The sequence below is a fragment of the Lactuca virosa genome, chromosome 4 (genome assembly GCF_052849685.1).
Source record: "Lactuca virosa cultivar CGN04683 chromosome 4, Lactuca_virosa_CGN04683_v6, whole genome shotgun sequence".
Lineage (NCBI taxonomy): Eukaryota > Viridiplantae > Streptophyta > Magnoliopsida > Asterales > Asteraceae > Lactuca > Lactuca virosa.
Genome location: NC_136429.1, coordinates 492,179,277 through 492,201,997, shown reverse-complemented (window position 1 = coordinate 492,201,997; position 22,721 = coordinate 492,179,277). Strand labels below are relative to the sequence as shown.

The window sequence follows — 22,721 nt, the reverse complement described above, 5'->3', positions numbered from 1 at the left end:
CAAACTAATTTAAATGTACCCAATAACAGTCTCTAAATTTTTTTAGTGACCTTTGGCCACACTTTTAATAAAAAGTGTCACAGGCCGTTTTTCAGAAAGTGTGACCGTAGGTCATTTTTGTACTAGTGGAAATCAAGGCTTTGTCTACAAAGGTTAATGAACAAGATCAAACACTAAAGCTAGTTTTGGCTCATCTTAATGCAAAAGGAGCTGACTTTCAAAATCTGTCTCATACTGTTGTAAGTAATCTTGTTAACAACATGTATTTTCAATGTTACTTGTAAATTGCATTTTTTAAGACATTTTCCATGTTTCTTTATATTTGCTAGGGTATTTCAAGTGACAAGATTGTTGAAAGTAGTGAAACAACTCATGTTAGTCTCAAAACCAAGCAACCATCAGAACCTGTAACACCAGTATGTTATCATTTTATAAGATAATCATTGATATACTTTTTTTGATACTAATTTCTGTTTTTTCACTTGGGACTTTAATTTATTTAGGTTATTGCAAAACCCACCAAGAAACAAGTTCAAACCAACTCTACAACTGCAACTCCCGATAGACAATTGATTTCCATGAAATCTGCAACAGTAGTTTATACTTACTTTACAGTTTTCAACACTTTTAATTTATCTTTTATATTAAAATATAATTTTACATATATGTCTTAAACCTTTATATTAGGCAAATCCAAAACCCACCAGAAAAGTTGTTGACTCTAAGACTGCCACTATCAATCCTGACATACCAGTAGTTTCACCAAATAAACCCCTTCACCAGGTAAGTGTTTTTTACATGTTGAATATACATTTTTGTCTTTTTTTTCTGATTCTAATATTACTTATCATTGTAGCCAATCAAGTGTACTCTATCACATCCGTATAAAAGGAACATCGTTGCTCGTGGTACAATTCACTTGTCATCAGAAAGACAATTCATTCATGGAGTTCCTCTACAAGATGATTGCTATAAAGTTTCCATTGATGAAGTGGTAATAAAACAAGCATTTCTACCCCATCAAACTGGAGAATTCACATTAGTTGAGGATGCATATAAAAGTTTTGTACCATGGCCAAAATACCTTGTGCAACCCGAGTCAAAGGTTTGTTTAATTATGTTCACTACTTTGTGCATTACACTTTATTTTCTTCATTAAGTAGTATACTAAGGTTTTGATGTACTCAGATTTTTTTGTTTCAATGCTGTTGTTATAGGTTCCAGAAATTATATCACATGAAGAACATCAACATCAAAACTCAAAGAAAAGGAAACCAACTTACATCTCATCGGATGCCCTTCTCAAGAAGACAAGGAGCAATACAAATAAGAAGAATGCCTAGTTATGTTTAGGTTTTGGTTTATGATGTGTTTGATTTTTTTACCATTATTTAAATTCTTGAAATTAGAACAAAAATTTTTTTTGGTATTTTAATTAGGAATTTAATGTATGGATTTGGATTTTAATTATTATTAATATCAAATTATGAATTTTACTTTTGTTTCATATTGTTGGGTTTGGTTACTTTAATTTAACTTATTTTGATGTGTCTAAAATTGTATAAAAAGTAACAATAAATATTAAATTAAAGAGGCTTTAATATAAATTTGGCCATGTTTTATTGGTTTTCAATGTCTCTATAATTATACAATGGTTACTTTACATCATTTTTTAACGTGTGGCTAAATGGTTAACAATAGATACCATAATTGATTGTTGTTGTGACGAAATACTAGCAAATCGTCACTTATAAATTTAATTATATGTGTCCATTTACCTAACATGGTCATGTTCACCGTAATTATATGTATCTAAAATATACCCAATAGTCTTATTACGATACCGAATAGTCCTTAATTTTAACAAAATGTGTGTCTTTATAATACTTATGATTGTATTTCACTTAATTGTGTGTCTCTGTACGATAGGCTATAGTCACAAAAATTGATTGTTTTTTGTGACTAATAATTAGCAATTCACCACTTATGGAAGTAATTACATGTGGCCATTTAGCAAACATGGTCACACTCACCGTAATTACATGTTTACAAAAGATACACAATAGTCTTAATAAAATTTAAACTGTGTGACAATATAAAAGAAAACAACTACACTAAAACATCATGAATGTCGCAAGTTGGTGATATACAGTCACCACATTTACTAAATAAATGTGACTACTGACGGTTTAACGCTACAATATTGGATATTTAAGGAACAAAATTCCGTACACATTTGCCACACTTTTATAATACGACCACATGTTTTCATATCATATGGACACTACATTTTAAAGTGACCATAAGACCCATACGATGACGTCACCTTCCGTCACACTTTCAGTGAAAAAATAAAATGTCACTATACGCATATGGTCACATTTTTTTGGTGTGACTGTAAGTCATGTTTCTTGTAGTGATACCAAAAACTTTTTTATTTCTAAAATAATATAAGTAGATACATAAAAATGGGCCCCCAAAAATTTGGAGGCCCTAGGTTATCGTCCATGCTGCCCTACCCTTTGATACGACCCTGATTGGGAATCAAATGTGTTTAATCGTGTTTTTTTAAGTGGGTGTGAAGATTTTATGTAGAGCCAAGTTTTTTGTGGTTTTTTGTCCATTAAAGTCATGTAGGGTCAGATGTTGATATTGATTACTCTGATGTAAGACTTACATTGTAAGTGCAAATTCTGCGGGTGTTTGGAGTAATATCAGTAATTTAATTAAAAATCTTCGAGATAAAGGTAGGCTTTTTAATTCTTTTTTTAAGAAGAAAGGTAGGCAATGATGATTATCTAAGTTTTTGGGAAGATTTTGATGGGTTTTAGGTAAAACAAATAAACCAGAAAACAATTCCTAAGTTCACATGCAACCTACTTTGGATCTATGTTTTAACTATTGAACATACAACTTTGAATTGCAAAACAAGAACCCTAGAGGAGGAGGCTATTTTCGAAAATAGTAAACTAGGGTTTAGGAGTTACATACCTTTCAATTGTTATAGCAAACAATTGATAATTCCCTTGATCTTGATCTTGATCTTCTTGGAAGCTTAGCACCACAAGTGTAATGCCTCTAATGGAATCACACCCAAGAACTAGCAAGAAGGAAAGTAGAAGAGGAGAGAGGGGAGGGAGTATGCAATTTCGGCCAGGGTTTCTTCCAAAGAACAAGTGACCTAAAATGTGAGCCAGGAGGCTCCTTAAATAGCTGAGGGATCTAGGGTTTAGGGAAAACCCTAATTATCCTTTGCTTAAGGCCTAAGCAAAACCCAAGGGCCTTATCTGGACCGCTTGGACGAAATCTCTAGGGTTTCCCCTATGGATTTCGTCCACCTCCTTCCAAGGGGGTTCTGGATCCTTCCACTCAACTATTAGTTAATTGCAAACTAGTCCCTGCACTTTATAATTAATTCTTTTAACCCCAAAATTAATTCTGATTAATTTCTGGCTAACTATTAATTAAACATAATGATTTCTAATTAATATATTAATCTTTTAACATATTAATAAATCATTTATATATATTAATTTATTAATCTTATAAATTAATATCTCTCCTTTCATAATTTCCTTGTCCAGTTGCTAGGTTGAGGGCAACCCAAAAAGACTGTGCTGCTATCAATTCAAGTACATACCAATTATAGTTATGGGCTTAGACACCTAATCCAACAGTCTCCCACTTGGATAAGTCTGTAACTATAATTGCTAGTATGCCTTCTAAATTTGACCAGCAAATTGTAGCTTCCAAAAGCTACTGCCGAACTCTGACCCAGTCAGTTACGTGTCCTAAGATAAGTGATCATATAATCCTTCGTTCTCCTGGATATCCCCAGACAAAAGACATGGAATGTAATCAATCTCTTTGTCCAGAATCTATGTTTCCCGATTCCTGATTTGTGATGATGTAGAACTTCTAATTGAACACATCAATTTAGTCCTGGTTGGGCCCAGCACATAAGTCAACACCAAATCATCAAGGGGCCCATAGATATCGCTTTTCCTGTTAGGGCAAAAGGAACGAATAAACGTTGACTCATATGCTTGTATCTTTTACTCATCAAATTATACATGACAATATGTTTTATAACACCAAGTTACTGATGCGTTTTCGTATCACCAATGCATGACCGACTTGTAAATTACAACTCATATATCTTTGTTTCAAGATTATAAGATATTATCGTCTCAGTATTACTCGTGATGAATTCCATGAAGTGATACTCTGAGCGTGGGTTTATCCAATACTCAAATCTCAATTTCTGAGTACTCATGAACGTTGCAGCAATTCTATTGCCATGTCTATCCTTAGATAATCTACAATCCAGTTCATGACAGTCTTGATTCACTACTTACTTCCAAAAGTACGAGCGACTGTGGAGTTCGAATAATCTTATTATTCAGGAAGTAAAACATGCAAAAATGAAACACAATAATAAACAATTGACAGAAGGCAGTAACCAAACTTATAAACAATACTTTATTATTTAATCACCAAAAGTCAATTACATTTACTTTGTTACGAGTTTCAGAACAAAACTAATCTAACTACTAAAACTAATATAATCTTTCAGTCCTATGCTCCGAGCATGCTGAATATGCTTAGCCCTACTCAGACCCTTTGTGAGGGGATCTGTTGGGTTATCTTCAGATGACACCCTCTTTACTACAAGATGGCCTTCTTCTACTCTATGTCTGATGAAATGGTACTTTCTGTCGATATGTCTGGTTTTACCATGATCTCTCGGTTCCTTTGTCAAGGCAACCGCTCCTTCATTATCGCAGAACAGTTCCATAGGCTCCTGGATGGTTGGAACAACTTCGAGACCTCCGATGAAGTTCCTCAACCAAGCTGCTTCTTTCGACGCTTCACTCGCTGCTATGTACTCTGATTCACAAGTAGAATCAGCCACCGTATCTTGCTTGGAACTCTTCCAAGTAACTGCTCCTCCATTCAGTAAAAATACCCAGCCTGACTGAGAACGGAAGTTATCTCTATCCGTCTGAAAGCTGGCGTCACTGTAACCATCTACTCTCAAAGTATCATTGCCACCAAGCACAAGGACCCAGTCCTTTGTCCTTCGCAAATACTTGAGTATATTCTTAACCGCTATCCAATGAGCTCTACCTGGGTTTCCCTGATAGGGACTGACCATGCTCAAAGCAAATGCCACATCAGGGCGAGTACATGTCATAGCGTACATGATCGATCCGACAGCGGAAGCATAAGGTACACGACTCATGTCATCTATTTCCTCATCTGTACTCGGACATTGAGTCTTACTCAATTTGGTATTGCTCTGGATAGGTAGCTCTCCCTTCTTGGAATTTTCCATACTAAACCTCTTTAGTACCTTATCCAAGTATGTGCTCTGACTAAGTCCAATTAGTCTCTTCTTTCTATCTCTCAATATTCTAATCCCAAGAATATAGGCAGCTTCTCCAAGGTCTTTCATGGCAAAACACTTTCCAAGCCAAGACTTAACATCTCTCAAGGTTGGAACGTCGTTACCAATGAGTAATATGTCATCGACATATAACACCAGAAAAGTTACTATACTCCCACTAGCCTTGATATACACACAAAACTCATCTTCACTTCTAGAGAAACCAAACTCTTTGACTTTCTCATGGAAGCAAAGATTCCAGCTGCGAGATGCTTGTTTCAATCCATAAATGGATTTCTCAAGCTTGCACACTCTATTGGGAAACTTTGCATCAACAAAACCCTCTGGCTGATTCATGTAAACATCCTCAGCCAACTTCCCGTTAAGGAAAGCAGTCTTGACATCCATCTGCCAGATTTCATAGTCATGAAAGGCAGCTATGGCGAGCAATATCCTAATAGATTTAATCTTAGCTACTGGCGAAAAGGTCTCATCATAGTCAACCCCTGGGGTTTGAGTGAAACCTTTTGCAACCAGTCGAGCCTTGAATGTATGCACACTCCCATCCATGTATGTCTTCTTCTTGAAGATCCATTTGCACCCAACTGTCTTACGACCTGGTGCACTTTCAACCAAATTCCAAACTTGGTTGTCATACATGGACTTAATCTCACTGTCCATTGCCTCTTTCCACTTGGAAGCCTCTGGGCCTGCCATTGCTTCCTTATAAGTGACTGGTTCATCTAAGTTTACCAGTGTTCTGTCACTTATGAATGTGTCACCATCTGAAGTAATATGAAAACCATACAACTTAGGTGGCATACTCACCCTAGTGGACCTTCGAAGAGGTAATGAATTATCAACTGGTTCAACAGGAACTGTTTCCTCTGGTTGAGTGCTAGTGTCATCTAAGGTTCCTTCATTGGCTAACTCTTGAATTTCTTCAAGTTCAATGGTACTCCCACTGTCCTCTTTGAATATGAGCTCCCTTTCTAGAAAGACTCCTCTTCGTGCTACAAAGACCACGTTTTCACTAGGCCTGTAGAACAAATATCCAAAAGACTGCTTTGGGTAACCAATGAAAACACATTTCTTACTTCTAGCTGCTAGCTTGTCGTGAGTCTCTCGTCTTACGAAAGCTTCACAACCCCAGACTTTAATATGTGCCAACGAGGGAACTTTCCCCGTCCACATTTCGTGAGGTGTTTTGGCAACCTTCTTTGTAGGGACAAGATTGAGGATGTGGGCGGCTGTCTCTAATGCATACCCCCAGAAGTGAATAGGAAGCGAAGCACGACTCATCATAGAACGAACCATGTCTAACAAGGTCCGATTACGCCTCTCAGATACACCATTTAACTGTGGTGTCCTAGGAGGAGTCAATTGTGAGACTATCCCACATTCTTTCAGATAGTCGTTGAACTCGATACTAAGATACTCCCCGCCTCTATCGGATCTAAGTATCTTTATCTTTCTGCCCAATTGATTTTCGACCTCATGCTTAAACTCTTTGAACTTTTCAAAGGTTTCTGACTTATGTTTGATCAAGTAGATATAACCATATCTGCTATAATCGTCGGTGAAAGTCACATAGAATCGATTAGCATCCCTTGTGGTTGATCTGAAGGGCCCACACACATCTGTGTGTATGAGATCCAACAGACCTTCACCTCTTTCACAAGACCCTGTGAATGGTGATTTTGTCATCTTTCCCAAAAGACAAGATTCACACATATCATCTGATTTTAGGTCAAATGATTCCAACACTCCATCCTTTTGGAGTTGGGCTATGCGTTTCTTGTTAATGTGTCCAAGACGACAATGCCACAAGCATGCCTTGTCTACACTATTAGACAAGTCAATATTAAGTACACTATTTCCTAAGCTATCAACACAAGTCACTGTTTCATACACACCATCACAAGGTAAAGCTTCAAACATAAAAATACCATTCTTATAAACAGAAATTGAACCATTCAAATCATTAAAAGAATATTTAAAACCTTGTCTGAACAATGCATGAAATGAAATAATGTTTCTCGTCATCTCAGACGAATAGCAACAATTTATCAAATCTAATCTAACATCATTACTAAGCAAAAGCTGATAAACTCCGATCTTGGTTACTGGTGAAGACTTTCTGTTTCCCATGATCAAGTTTATCCTTCCTCGCTCTATCTCCTCACTTTCCTTTAGCCCCTGCATATCAGAACAGATATGAAAACCACATCCTGTATCAAGGACCCATGAACGAGAAGATAATGAGTTATTAGCAGAAATAGTGTAAATACCTGCCGAAGATGGCTTCACTTTGCCATCCTTAATATCTTGCAGATATTGAGGGCAAGATCTCTTCCAATGCCCCTTTTGATTGCAATAAAAGCAAATGGCCTCTTTTGGATCAGAAACATGGGGAGTGGTAGCATTGGGCTTAGCCTTTGGGCCATTACTAGATGACCCAGCTTGAGCCTTGCTCTTCCAGTTTTGCTTGGGAGGACATTTCCTCTTTTTCCCCTTTCCCTGTCCAATAGCCAAGACAGGGGCACTTGCAGGTGTGGAAGGTATACTTTTACCCTTCATCCCTGCTTCAGCTGTCTGCAACAAGTTGTGCAATTGGGCTAGAGTCTGCTCAGTGTTGTTCAAATGGTAAGTTAGAATAAACTGACCATAACAATCAGGTAGTGAGTTCAAGACCATGTCAATGGCCAATTCCTCATCAAAGTGAATGTTGAGCTTGACCAAACGCTCTATGTAGCGTTGCATTCTTTGCACATGTGACACAACCGACTCCCCTTCTTTCATCTTGCAAGCCATGAGTGACTTGACTACTTCAAACTTTTCTTGACGAGCTCGCTTATGGTACTTTTCCATAAGGTCCTTGTTCATCTCGAAAGGCCAGTAGTCCTCATAGTACCTTTGCAGTTCTGGGGACATGTTGCCACCATAATGCACGCCACTTTGGCAGCATCATCGTAATGTTTCTTGTAGGCAGCAAGATCTTCAGGAGTAGCTTCAGACTCATCAAGCTCTTTGAGCTCCTTTTCGAGAACATATTCTTTGTTCTTAAAACGAAGCGCCATCTTGATGTTGCGCATCCAATCGTTATAGTTTGAGCCTTCCATAACGACTTTGGAGCAGATATTGAGCAAAGAGAAGTTTTGGTTGGAGGAGGACGAAGCAGAAGTGTTTCTAGGAGTAGACATCTAAAAAGAAAGAAAGTTTTAGTTAGATTTCAAGATACCTTAATAAAATAACCCAAAGATATAATATCAAGGTTAGGATCCAACTATGAAGATTCACAGCTTAGAAATGGGATGCCGAGATCCAAGAGTAAATTTCATAAAGGTAGGTGAATGACGATTCACCAATTCCACCATTAGACGAAACAAACGAAGTGAAATTCCTAATTCATTTGAGATACATTGAAACTATTCAATGACATGTTTTAATCTCAGATTATGCTCTTCTATTTGTGACTGGGATGCCGAGGATCACAAACAAGATGTGAATAACCATGCAAATGTGCTTGGTAACCTCATTGTCTTTATCATTAACTATTGATGTGCTGGTAAACCACACACGCTCCATCAAAATGACAATTATGAGATACCCATTACTACTCTTTATTAGTGCCTTTTAGTGTGCTGCTTAACCACACACGCTCCACTAACGACCAATAAAGCATAATGTGCAATTTCATGGATTAGCATACTTTTCACATTTTTCCTAAAGTAACTAGAGTTGGGATTTTGAAAAATAATGTTCTAGTACTTTCTTTAATAGCATTATACTTTTAATGAGAAGTAGTTGTCCTATCAAATCCATTCTGCTAACGACCCTCCACTAATCAAGGGAGCGGTGGGTGAGAGTGGACACCCATTCAACTACCATTTTATAGGCAGTTTCCTTATACCCCCCTTATAGACTAGCTTCGTGAATGAGCATACTAGCGATTTGACTGACCATATTCTTATACATATATAATATTAAACTTTTAATTATAATACATATATAAGGTGTGTTTTAAACTTCTTAAAACTTTAAGGTTTATATAAATTTCGAAAATTAAACTATTAATTTAAATTTAAAATAAACCAAATTACTAGATTTAATATTTATCTATTAATTAACTTTTAATCAATTTATTAAATCTTGTAAGGATTATCTAATTAAATTAATCAATTATTTTAATCCTAATCCTTATCCCTCTAAATTTCGAAAATTTGGGTAAGGATAATTGTCCAATTAATCTAATCAAGTAACAATTATCCAAAACAAGAAACCCTAAAACTTCTAGCATATTTCGAAATTTACAAGGGAGGAGGCTAGGGTTTTCAAAACCCTAACCCTAATTTCGATTAGGGTTCTTTGGAGGCTAGGGTTTTCGAAAACCCTTTTATCCAAAACCCTAATTTCGAAAATTTGGCCTTTAGGGTTTAATAGCTATAAACCCTAATTTGCAATTCAACAATTATAGCAATTCAATTTAAAACAAACAATGGCTCTGATACCACTGATGGGTTTACGGTAAAACAAATAAACCAGAAAACAATTCCTAAGTTCACATGCAACCTACTTTGGATCTATGTTTTAGCTATTGAACATACAACTTTGAATTACAAAACAAGAACCCTAGAGGAGGAGGCTATTTTCGAAAATAGTAAACTAGGGTTTAGGAGTTACATACCTTTCAATTGTTATAGCAAACAATTGATAATTCCCTTGATCTTGATCTTGATCTTCTTGGAAGCTTAGCACCACAAGTGTAATGCCTCTAATGGAATCACACCCAAGAACTAGCAAGAAGGAAAGTAGAAGAGGAGAGAGGGGAGGTAGTATGCAATTTCGGCCAGGGTTTCTTCCAAAGAACAAGTGACCTAAAATGTGAGCCAGGAGGCTCCTTAAATAGCTGAGGGATCTAGGGTTTAGGGAAAACCCTAATTATCCTTTGCTTAGGGCCTAAGCAAAACCCAAGGGCCTTATCTGGACCCCTTGGACGAAATCTCTAGGGTTTCCCCTATGGATTTCGTCCACCTCCTTCCAAGGGGGTTCTGGATCCTTCCACTCAACTATTAGTTAATTGCAAACTAGTCCCTGCACTTTATAATTAATTCTTTTAACCCCAAAATTAATTCTGATTAATTTCTGGCTAACTATTAATTAAACATAATGATTTCTAATTAATATATTAATCTTTTAACATATTAATAAATCATTTATATATATTAATTTATTAATCTTATAAATTAATATCTCTCCTTTCATAATTTCCTTGTCCAGTTGCTAGGTTGAGGGCAACCCAAAAGGACTGTGTTGCTATCAATTCAAGTACATACCAATTATAGTTATGGGCTTAGACACCTAATCCAACAGATTTGTGGTAGGTTAATGTTTTTTTTACTCAAAACAAGCAAGACCTTAGAAAATTACAAGGTACTAAAGTTCAAACATAGATCTTTAAGCCAACTTATCCGATTAATCTTTCTAAGACACATCTACTCGAGATCCATAATTTACAACAATAGAATAAAAAGGAAGTTCCTTCATTGATTTTGGCGTTTAGAAAATACAAGCATTCCAAGATGACCACATGGACCAGATCACATAGAATGAACTGCCATATCAAAACCTTTCTTTTTAGTCGTCTTTAACAGAGTATAGTTTACCAAAAAGTCTAATGTTTTGCCAAAATAAATGATGGGACTTGAACATTCCACCAACGGACAACTATACGCCAAATCTCCCTCGCAATATCACAAGGCACGAAAAGATGATTTAGAATCTCCTAAAATAGTTTTATGAGAGTTTATGCAATGGATGTTGATGAGTCGCATTTAACTTGGAGATGGGACTGGAGACTCGAGAGGAGGCACCGAGAGGTGCATTGGGAGGGTTTACGGCCAAGATCATGATCTTATGAAGGGTTTACGGCCAAAGGAAGAGTTTACGGCCGTAAACTCTTGATGTTCATGCTAAAATGGTTGATTCTTGGTTGTAATTCAAGAGCTTCTAATGGATAACTAGTATATGGAAAGGATACTTAAGTTTTGGAAGCTTGAAGGGGGTGATTACGGCCCAAAGAACTAGTGTGTGTTCTTGGTGTTCTTGATGATTTGAAGATCTAACCCAAAAGAGATGAATTCACGGATGAAATCATAGGGTTTTACTGGATCAAGAAGGATATCAACTAATAATGAAAGAATCACTTACAACTTTGACGAGAAATGGAAGTGTTCTTGATGATACTTGAGAGAGAAATGAGTGTTCTTGACTTGAAGATGTGAGAAGTGATGAAAAATGAAGGAAATTCATACTTAAGGAGAGGGGTTCACGACTGCCAAGAGTTTACGGCCGTAAACTCTAGTTTGCGGCCGTAAACTCCTTGTGATGGAGTTTCCGGCTCGAATGCAACACGATGAACTTTAGTTAACACATCCTAACATACAATCCTTGAATGTACTAGGCTTAGAACACTCAAACAGACCTTTAACAATGCTAAAAGATAGCAGAAACAAGTCTGGCTTTTGATTGATTTAATTGGCTTTACAAGATAGAAATTTCGGGTTGTCACATCATCCCCCTGTTAAAGGGAATTTCGTCCCGAAATTAGAGTTTAAGCAAATACAAATAACTAAGGAAAGAGATGAGGATATTTCAGTTTCATTTGATCCTCGCGCTCCTAAGTGAATTCAGGTCCCCGCTTGGCATTCCAGTGAACCTTCACTATCGGGATACGACTTTGCTTCCTTTTGCTTGACCTCCCGGTGCATGATCTCTACTGGTTCTTCCACGAAGTTGAAGCTCTCGTTGATCTCGATCTCGTCGAGTGGGATTACAAGAGTCTCATCGGATAGACACTTTTTCAAGTTCGAAACGTGGAAAGTAGGGTGTACGTTACTAAGTTCTTGAGGTAGTTTGAGTTTGTAAGCTATAGGGCCGATTCTAGCGAGAATCTCGAAAGGCCCTACATATCTTGGATTTAGCTTTCCACGCTTTCTGAAGTGTATCAAGCCCTTCTAGGGTGAGACCTTTAATAGAACACGGTCACCAACCTGGAATTCCAAAGGTTTCCTTCTCTTGTCTGCGTAGCTTTTCTATCGGTCTCTAGAGGCTTTCAATCGTTCACGAATCTGAACGATCTTCTCTGTCGTTTCCCGAATGATCTCCGGACCTGTGAGAGTGTTGTCAGGAACTCGTCCTTTAGCTAACTGCGTATCACCCACTTCAGCCCAACACAGAGGGGATCTGCACTTTTGGCCATAGAGGGCTTCAAATGGAGCATCCTTTATGCTCGTGTGATAACTGTTATTGTAGGGGAACTCGACAAGGGGTAAATGAGTATCCCATGCCTTCCCAAAGTCTATCACACAGGCTCGCAACATATTTTCCAAAGTTTGAATAGTCCTCTCACTTTGTCTGTCGGTTTGCGGATGGTAGACTGTACTCATGTCCAACCTAGTTCCTAGGGAACTTTGTAGCGACTGCCAGAACCTTGAAGTAAATCTACTATCTCTATCAGAGATAATGGATATGGGAACACCATGCAGCCGTACAATCTCCCTAATGTAGGCTCTTGTTAGTTTCTCCATCTTGTCAGTTTCATTGATAGGCAGGAAGTGTGCAGACTTTGTTAACCTGTCTATGATTACCCAAATGGTATCGAGACCACCCGTTGTCTTGGGCAACTTGGTTATGAAGTCCATCATGATCCGCTCCCACTTCCATTCCGGTATCTCCGGTTGTTGTAGTAAACCTGAGGGTTTCTGGTATTCGACCTTAACCTTCGTGCAAGTAAGACACTTACTCACGAAGGTAGCAATCTCTGCTTTCATGTTAGGCCACTAGTATAACTTTTTGAGATCCAGATACATCTTATCTGAACCTGGGTGGACGGAATATCGAGTATTGTGCACTTCGGACATGACCAAGTCTCTGAAACCACTGTGCTTCGGTGTCCAGATCCGATCCATGACGTACAAGGCTCCGCCACCCTTGACTTCCAAGTTCTTATCCATCCCTCTAAGGGACTCACCCGCCACATTTTCAGGCTTTAAGGCTTCTATCTGAGCCTCCTTAATCTGTGTGGACAGATGAGAATGGATAGTCATAGTCAATGATTTGACTCTACGACCAGAGTATTCTTTCCGACTTAGGGCGTCAGCTACTACGTTGGCTTTACCGGGATGATAACGAATTTCACATTTGTAGTCACTGAGTAGCTCGACCCACCTTCGTTGTCTCATGTTGAGCTCCTTCTGGTCGAATATATGTTGTAGGCTTTTGTGGTTTGTAAAGATAGTGCTTTTTGTACCATATAGGCAGTGTCTCCAGCTCTTCAGAGCAAATACCACTGCTCCTAACTCAAGATCATGTGTGGTGTAGTTGACTTCGTGTGTCTTTAGCTGTCTTGAGGCATAGGCGATGACCTTTCCTCGTTGCATAAGAACACATCCAAACTCTTGGTTAGATGCATCACAATAAACTATGAAGTCTTCTATCCCTTCTGGGAGGGATAATATCGGTGCACTGCATAAGGCTCGCTTCAGCGTTTGGAACACATTTTCTTGTTTCTCTTCCCAGTCAAAGGCCAACATCTGATTCCCCATTTTCAACTCGTCTATAAATGTTTATAAAAGTTTGGTGATTCAATTTTTTTTTTAATCTGATTCCCCATTTTCAACTCGTTTATTAGCCAGCTTTTAATGTTTGAATAAAATGATACAGTTTCCAATATCTGATTATTTGAAGACAAACAATTAGTTAGCAAAAACCAATTTGGGGGTAATTATAACAAAATCAATTATTGTATTGAAAACAAAAGGTTATAATAATTTTCATTTTTTAAACTCTAAACCAATGGCTTCTTAAAGAAACTAATTAAACGATTAGAATTCGCGAAACACTCAAACAATTAGAATTCGCGAAACACTCAAATAAGGGTAAATGACACAAAAGACACTACGTTTACACGAAAATTCTAATTTAATACTGTGTTATTTTTTGTCTCAAATTTGATACTGTGTTTTCCAATTTGTTACAATTATGACCACTTAACCGATCAACCCGGTTACTTGCTGACGTGACATGATGACGTAGGATGCTGACATGACATGCTGACGTGTCAAAATTGAATTTTTTTTTCCACAAAAGACACTAAGTTTTCATTTTTTTCGATTTTGACATTAAAAAATGTCATTTTTATCATTATAAAAAATGTCATTTTTATCATTTTTCTATTAATTTTTCAAACAATTACAATTTGCGAAACACTCAAACAATTGATTATCGGATTATTAGAGCTTCAAGCAAAGCACACACAAATGTAACAAAGTTACTTGTGTCATCATAGAAAAATGATACAAAACAATGAAACAAATGTATAACTAACAAACATCAAGACAAGAAAATAAGACAAATGTATGATACAAACAGAGTAAGCCTGCTATATAAATCTATCACAAGATAGAACTAAGAAGATGATACAAACTAAGTAGGCTAGATTTACGAATCTAACAGGAGTAGGCATGACAAACATGAGCTACAAAAACTTAAACCATATAAATAAGTAAATAACCATAGATCTTAATACGTACAGATTAAACAAAACTAAATATGGGAAAGCCACATGCAATTCTCGTACCTTATCCAGCACAAGGTCATGTAATCCCCATGATGGAGCTCATGCAACGACTAGTCAAACATGGAGTCAAAGTGACATTTGTGAATACAAACTTCACTCACAAATTGGTTACAGACGCATTGTCTGAAGATGATAAGTTGAATGATTTAGCAAGTCTTGTGTCAATACCTGATGGTTTGGAAGCAGGAGATGATAGATTTGAGTTGGGTAAGCTATCGGATGCAATCTTTCGAGTCATGCCTGAAAAGCTTGAAGAGCTGATTGAAGAACTTAATGGAAAAGGAGATGATTGTGAGAAAGTTACATGTATTGTTGCTGACACGTGTATGGGTTGGGCGTTTGGAATTGCTCAAAAGATGAAAATAAGAAGTGTAGCTTTTTGGCCTGCTTCAGGTGTGGTTTTGGCCTCTTTGATTTGCATCCCAAAGTTGATTGAAGATGGATATATAGATAAAAAAGGTTAGTTTCATTTAAGCTCTAAAGATTCAGACTGTTTGATATAAATTATAATTGAAATGTTTTGAATTGCAGGGACTCTGATGAAGAAACAAATGGTTCAACTATCACCAACAATGCCTGCAATAAGCTCTTCAGACTTCACATGGCTTTCAATTGGCGACTTAAAGACACAACAAAGTCTTTTTGACTTAATACAAAAAGCCAATGAGTTCATGAAGCTTGCAGACTACTTAATTTGCAATTCAGCTTATGAACTCGAGACTTCAACATTTACTTCATTTCCTGATATTTTACCAATTGGCCCATTATTAGCAAGCAATCGAGTAGCCAAACAGATTGGCCATTTTTGGAAAGAAGACTCCACGTGTCTGACATGGCTTGACCAACAACCAATAGGGTCAGTCATCTATGTCGCATTTGGTAGTTTCACAGTTTTTGATTCTAGACAGTTTGACGAGCTGGCAGTTGGACTTGAAATGACGAATATGCCCTTCCTGTGGGTTGTGCGTCCCGACATGTTTGAAGATATGAAAAACGAAGGGTTTGATGATAGAATAAGCAAACGTGGGAAGATCGTGGGGTGGGCCCCACAGCAGAAGGTTTTGAATCATCCTTCGGTGGGTTGCTTTGTGAGCCATTGTGGTTGGAATTCTGTGTTGGAAGGTGTTAGTAGTGGTTTACCGTTTATGTGTTGGCCTTATTTTGCTGATCAGTTTATCAATCGGGTGTATGTTTGTGATGTTTGGAAGATTGGATTGGAGTTTGATAAAGATGAAAGTGGGATCATTACAAGAGAAGAAATCAAGAATAAACTCGAGAAGCTTCTAGAAGACGATGAATACAAGGTTAGGGCTGTGGATCTTAAAGAAATGGCTGCAGTGGCTGTTGGCAGAGGTGGCCACTCTGATAAAAATTTCAGCAGCTTCATTGATTGGATAGAGGAGAGAGATACTTAGTCTGTATCGTGGACTAAAAGTGTAATGAAACAATGAAACAAGGACCAAAAATGAAAAAGTATTCCTTTTTCCACCATATCCAAAAAAATCGATATAGCATAGGGACCAAAAGTGTAATTTTCTCTAAAATCTATATCAGTTTCTATGCTTTCGAAGTGATGCATATCATACTGTCATTGTGGATCTTTTGAGCCTCCCTAATTCCAAAATGATCAAAGATCTCACATTTAGACAATGACAATATCTATAAAACTAAGGCCTCTAGTCCTAACATTAGCTTCAAACCAGTTTAATAATACTAAGAGAAGCTATCGTGAATGTTAGGTTTTCATATGACAAACACATAACTAAATCTGCAAACAAAAATAAAGACGACAAAAGATTTATGTTGTTCATGCGCATTAGGATAATCATTCTATGTCTAGAGGCAAAAACTGACTAGTATAGATTTTGACCACAAAACTGCATACACAAGCAATCAGTCTACCAAACTCAACAATGAGCCTCGAATAATGGCGAGAACAATAATATAACACAAGAGTGATGGTTGGGTCTATAGAAATTTAATTTGGTGATTGTAAGATCAAATGTCTATGTTCTACTTCCTAGGGTCATGACAAATTATAAATTTTTAGATATTAATCCTTGATGTAAATCATATTTTACTAGGTCAGTGATGTTCATATAGTATGAATAAATGAAATGAAAAAATATTCTTCTTTGAATTCCTTTTTATCTTCTTTGTATTTCTTCATAACCATTCATCGTCATAGTTTCCGTTAGAATTTTTGGACTTGACCTTATTGGCAGTTTTAGGTCAGACAACTAATGTTTATTTATATCACTTGCATTTGTGTAAATTGTAAACCATATCATAAAGGGTATCATAAAGGGTGTCATCAGTAACCAATAAAATCTCTCTCTCCCTCTCTCTCTCTCTATCTCTCTCAATTGACGTAGCCGATCATCCTGATCGTATGAACCACGTAAATAGCGTGTTCTTATTTTCGTTTGCATCTATTATTCTGTTTGAAAAATCGTTGAATCATTTGTTGAAATGCTTAAAACCATAATATCATCATTGTCATCATCATCTTATTTTCACTTTAGTAGTTCCTGTGGGTACCTGTTTGGCTAAACTTTGGTTAAAACTAACCTTAGCTGGGGTAAGTCATAAGTCATAACATGATTATCCCCCAAAAAAAGTTATCACTTCCACAAGCGAGCCACACTCATATGCAAGGACGTCATGGGTAGAATTTTTTTGGTGACATTGGTTTTGTACGAGACCTAAACCATAGATAACTAATAACGATTTATACAATGGAAGAGCACATTCAGAATACATATATACTAACCTTGGTGGTGATATTAATTAGCTAAAATCCAATAGTGTAGACACAAGTTGAACCCCAAAAAGACAAAAAATTAAGAAGATTAGTTATAACATATAATACGAAGCAATTGAACATATGTATTACTAAGTACTAGCCTCAAGGAAAGAGTAGCAATAAAGATATAGAGACAAGAAAATAAGACAAATGATAAAAACACAAAGATGATACAAACAAAGTAGGCCTGCTATGTAAATAAATCTAACACTTAGGCACTAGAAGTCTAGAACAAACTTGAGCTTCAAGAGCATAGCTATAAAAGCTCACTAGATATTAACATAAACAGATGAAAAAATAGAGATGGGAAAGCCACATGCACTACTTATACCTTATGCAGCACAAGGTCATGTAATCCCCATGATGGAGCTTATGCAACGATTAGTCAACCATGGTGTAAAAGTCACATTTCTTAATACAGATTTCACTCATAAATTGGTTATCAATGCTTTCTCCACAGATGAAAACTTGAATGATTTAGCAAGCTTTGTGTCACTACCAGATGGTGTGGAAGCAGAAGAGGACAGAAAGGATGTTTGTAAATTAGCAGATGCAATCTTTCATGTCATGCCTTCAAAACTTGAAGAGCTTATTTACAAACTTAACATAAATGAGGGAGAGAAAGTTACATGCATTGTTGCTGACACGTGTATGGGTTGGGCCTTTGAAGTTGCAGACAAGTTGAGAATCAGAAGTGCAGCTTTTTGGACTGCATCCGCTGCAGGATTGGCTTTGTTATGGAGCATCCCAAAGTTTCTTGAAGATGGAATCATAGATAACAAAGGTTAGATTCACTTATTAGATTAATACAGTTAAATTGTTTTTGAAGAGCAGTCTTTTTCCATGTATAAGGAATAAGATATGGACTAAAAGTATTTTTCCATGTCTTTAGTCTTCATAAAAAAAGATTGTTTGGTTTTTAAAGTCTATATAAAAAAGACCGGTGGTGTTGATGTTGGTGGAAAAAAATATCACATCAAGGTTACAACTTAGAAAATATCGTTCAAAATCAGAAGCTATTTTTATTTTTTTTATTTTCTAGAAAAAGAGGTGAAAAAGACTTTTTAATATAATTTGTTTTAAAAAAAATACAAAGTCTTTTCTTCAAATGTCTTTCTGCACATAGACAAAATTATATAAGAGGTTGAAAAAGATTTTTTGATAAAAAAACAAACGACACCATATATAGTGTTTTCATGTCATTAGATAACGTTAGTTGTTACTCAAACCTTTAAATGTAGGGATTCTCATGAAGAAACAAATGGTTCAGTTATCACCGACAATGCCGGCTATAAATTCTGAAAACTTTATGTGGGCCCGCATTGGTGACATGAAGACGCAAGAAACTGCTTTTCATTTCGCAATAAAAACCAATGAGTTTGTGAAGCTTGCAGACTGTGTAATTTGCAATTCAGCTTATGAACTCGAGACTTCAACATTTACTTCATTTCCGGATATTTTACCAATAGGCCCATTGTTAGCAAGCAATCGTGTAGCCAAACAAATTGGCCATTTTTGGAAAGAGGACTCCACGTGTCTGACATGGCTTGATCAACATCCAATAGGGTCAGTCATCTATGTCGCATTTGGTAGTTTCACAGTTTTTGATTCTAGACAGTTTGATGAGCTGGCAGTTGGACTTGAAATGACGAATATGCCCTTCCTGTGGGTTGTACGTCCTGACATGTTTGAAGATATGAAGAATGATGGATTTGATGATAGAATAAGCGAACGTGGGAAGATAGTGGGGTGGGCCCCACAGCAGAAGGTTTTGAATCATCCTTCTGTGGGTTGCTTTGTGAGTCACTGTGGTTGGAACTCTGTGTTGGAAGGTGTTAGTAGTGGTTTACCATTTATGTGTTGGCCTTACTTTTCTGATCAGTTTATCAATCAGATGTACATTTCTGATGTTTGGAAAACGGGATTGGAGTTTGAAAAAGATGAAAGTGGTATTGTTTCAAGTGAAGAAATCAAGAATAAAATTGAACAGGTATTAGAAAACAAGGAATTTAAGGTCAGGGCTATTGATCTTAAAGAAAAGGTTGCAGTTGCTTTAACCGAAGGTAGCCACTCAGAAAAGAATTTCAGCAACTTCATTGACTGGATACAGGATACAGATAATTAATATCACTCTAATAATGTTGGTGTTTTTTTTATCAAGATATAAAATAGTAAACACTAAACTCAAGTTTGTATCATATTTTAACTTTTATATTCTTAAAGTTGGCATAATCTGTTTGTATCATATTTCTAATTTTGTCTTGTGTCATTTTTATCTAATCTCAAGTTTGTATTAGGGCAAGAATGTTTGGTTCACATAGCAGGCCTTCTTTGTTTGTTTCATACATTTCTCTTATTTTCGTGTCTTTATGTCTTGTATTGACGCTGTTTTTGGTGACATTAGTACCACTTAAGCTCCATTGCTTAATATTTGTTTCCAATAAGATTACCCATCTTCTTTCTTCTTCTTTTGTAAGTTCAGCTAGTAGACTACGATCTTGTAATGTAGCTAATATTACCACCGAGGATTATATTCTATGAGGGTGTTTGGGATTACTTTTCAAAGTGATTTTCTGGATTTTTGGCTTTTCCAAAAAGTCAAAAGTTTAAAAAAAATGTTTCGCAAATCCAAACGTACTTTTAGATTAACTTTTTGGCAAGAAGAAAAAGAAGGTGTTGTAAAAGATAGATTAACTTTTTGGCAAGAAGAAAAAGAAGGTGTTGTAAAAGACAGGAATTTATGACTTTTAGTGACTTTTGGCTTTTTGGCTTTTGCACTCTCAAAAGTTAATCCAAACACATTTTAAAAACTCATTTTGAAAAAATCATAAGTCAAAAAGTCATTTTGTCAAAAAAGACTTTTTAGGTTAAAAAAGAATCTCAAACACCCCCTGTATTTATGCTTCCATTCTATAAAACATCAGGCTCCAACATTCAACTCCTATCTCGTTTCCATGGATCATACAAATCCGACCCACACAAAAAGTGGGACATCAATCCCAAAAGCACTTATGTAACGACCCAAATTTTCAAAAGAAAATTTTCATTTTTAAATAATCAAACGCATTTCCAATAACCATGAAATCCAGAACAGTTGTTTTCAAATCCACATTCATTACAAATTTATTTAAAAACATCAGAGTGTCCCATAAAACATCGGTGAGAGAGTGCACGCCGCGCCATCAAGCATTGCCCTTGCCCTTGGGCTCAGATGTACCTGAAACAAATCCACAAACTGTAAGCTAATGCTTAGTGAGTTCCCCAGAGCATACCACACACACAAGCCACATAACACATATCATATTAGCTATAAAGCTATCTCTACCAAAGAACATACCATGTTAGCCATAAGCTATCTCTACCGTAAGTGACATGGGCTCCCCCCATGGTCTTACACCTAAGTGTCATGGGCTCCCCCATGGTCTTTCCCTGTCGGACAGTCATGGGCTCCCCCACATAGTCTTACATCCAAGTGCCATGGGCTCCCCACATGGTATTTCATGCAAATATCACAAAATCACTAACATACAACTCAGCATAAAGTTAACTATCATACCACATATCACTACTACAGCTAGTGTACCACATATCATAAAATGGGCCGTACTTGGTGTCTTAGACCCATTGGTATGGTGAGGTGACTCACCTCCGTCCGAAGAATCTGAAACTTCCCTCCTAACTGTCTGTAACCTTCTGTGCTGAATAATAATATTAACCAATGTTAGCGCCTCACATAATCAAAGGGAAACCCAAACTCCAAGTCCTTCTATAAAGGCCCAAATATTCTTCCCTTAATAATGAAGTCCATGTCCAAAAACCGTTAATGGGCCTCGTGGCCCAATAAGGCCCAATCATAACATCCATGGCCCAAAACAGATAAACTGGCCCACCATCCCCAAAATACAACTTGGCCCAATGACCAATTGAGGCCCAACAGTTCAAAGGCCTAAAACAAATCCAAACCCATCTGTGGTGCGTACGCTTAGCGTACCACCCTGGTATGCGTAGCGTACTGGGTCTATGGGACTTACGCGTTGCATACACTAGGTTACGCCCAGCGTACTAAAAAATTAAGCACTTTCTCCATTAAGTGCTTAATACTCGATTCCCTCACGTCTAAAGGTCAGATCTAAGCTTATTAAGACGACCTAGGGCATAAAGTTGGCAACTTTATGCCTTTTCATGTCTCATATGTTCCCAACACCCCCATTAAGACCTTTTTAAGGTTCTTAACCCATGCATGAGGTAAAAACACGCACTAAGACTTCATTTTTATGGAATAGACGGACCAAAGGACCTCAGATCTAACATTCCCATCCTCTGGAGTTGCTCAACTCACAAGAGAAGATCCAAAATCAACAAAAGGGACAAAACTAGAAAACCCTAGCTAGATCTAGTGATTAAGATGGAAAGGTCCAAGCTTTATACCTCCAGAAGCTCCTCAAGGTCGACTATATGCATATTCTTGAAGCCAAATGACACTCCAAGCTTCCTTGACAACTTCTCCTTCTTGAATGAACACTATAAGGACCACAAATGCACTCTTAAAGCTCAAAATGCACTCACAAATGGTATTAGGGTTTTCAGAGACGTTTGAAGGTGAAAGAGGCTAATTAGGGTGAGGCTCAAATGAGTTGAGGGTGTTAGGTCTCAAGTCTGGAAATTAGGGTTTGGACATCCGGTACTTACGCCTAGTGTACTCCTGGTACGCCTAGCGTACGTGCTGCCCCTCCGCGATCCTCCTTGCCAAGTACGCTAAGCGTACTCATAAGTACGCCCAACGTACTTAAGGGCTTCTTATGTTATATTTGAAATACTTCAAGGGCTAAAGGTCATACCCGATTTGGGATGTTACAAATCTCCCCCATTGAACTAGACTTCGTCCA

The 22,721-nt window shown here is 37.1% G+C and overlaps 1 protein-coding gene and 1 pseudogene across 1 annotated transcript; both read left to right on the top strand.

The window, feature by feature from the left end:
- The first annotated feature begins 15,001 nt into the window (after positions 1–15,001).
- LOC145106948 (UDP-glycosyltransferase 83A1-like) lies at positions 15,002–16,444 on the top strand. Its single transcript, XM_079043860.1, has 2 exons — positions 15,002–15,488; positions 15,561–16,444. Exons 1-2 carry the CDS (start codon positions 15,002–15,004, stop codon positions 16,442–16,444), a joined length of 1,371 nt encoding a protein of 456 aa, XP_078899986.1.
- Positions 16,445–18,138: 1,694 nt separating this feature from the next.
- LOC145106947 (UDP-glycosyltransferase 83A1 pseudogene) lies at positions 18,139–19,960 on the top strand (annotated as a pseudogene).
- Positions 19,961–22,721: the final 2,761 nt, after the last annotated feature.

Coding starts and splice junctions, on each gene's coding strand:
- LOC145106948 (XM_079043860.1), top strand. CDS start 15,002: ATGGGAAAGCCACATGCAATTCTCGTACCTTATCCAGCACAAGGTCAT. Junction 15,489..15,560: donor TGGATATATAGATAAAAAAG/GTTAGTTTCATT, acceptor TTTGAATTGCAG/GGACTCTGATGAAGAAACAA.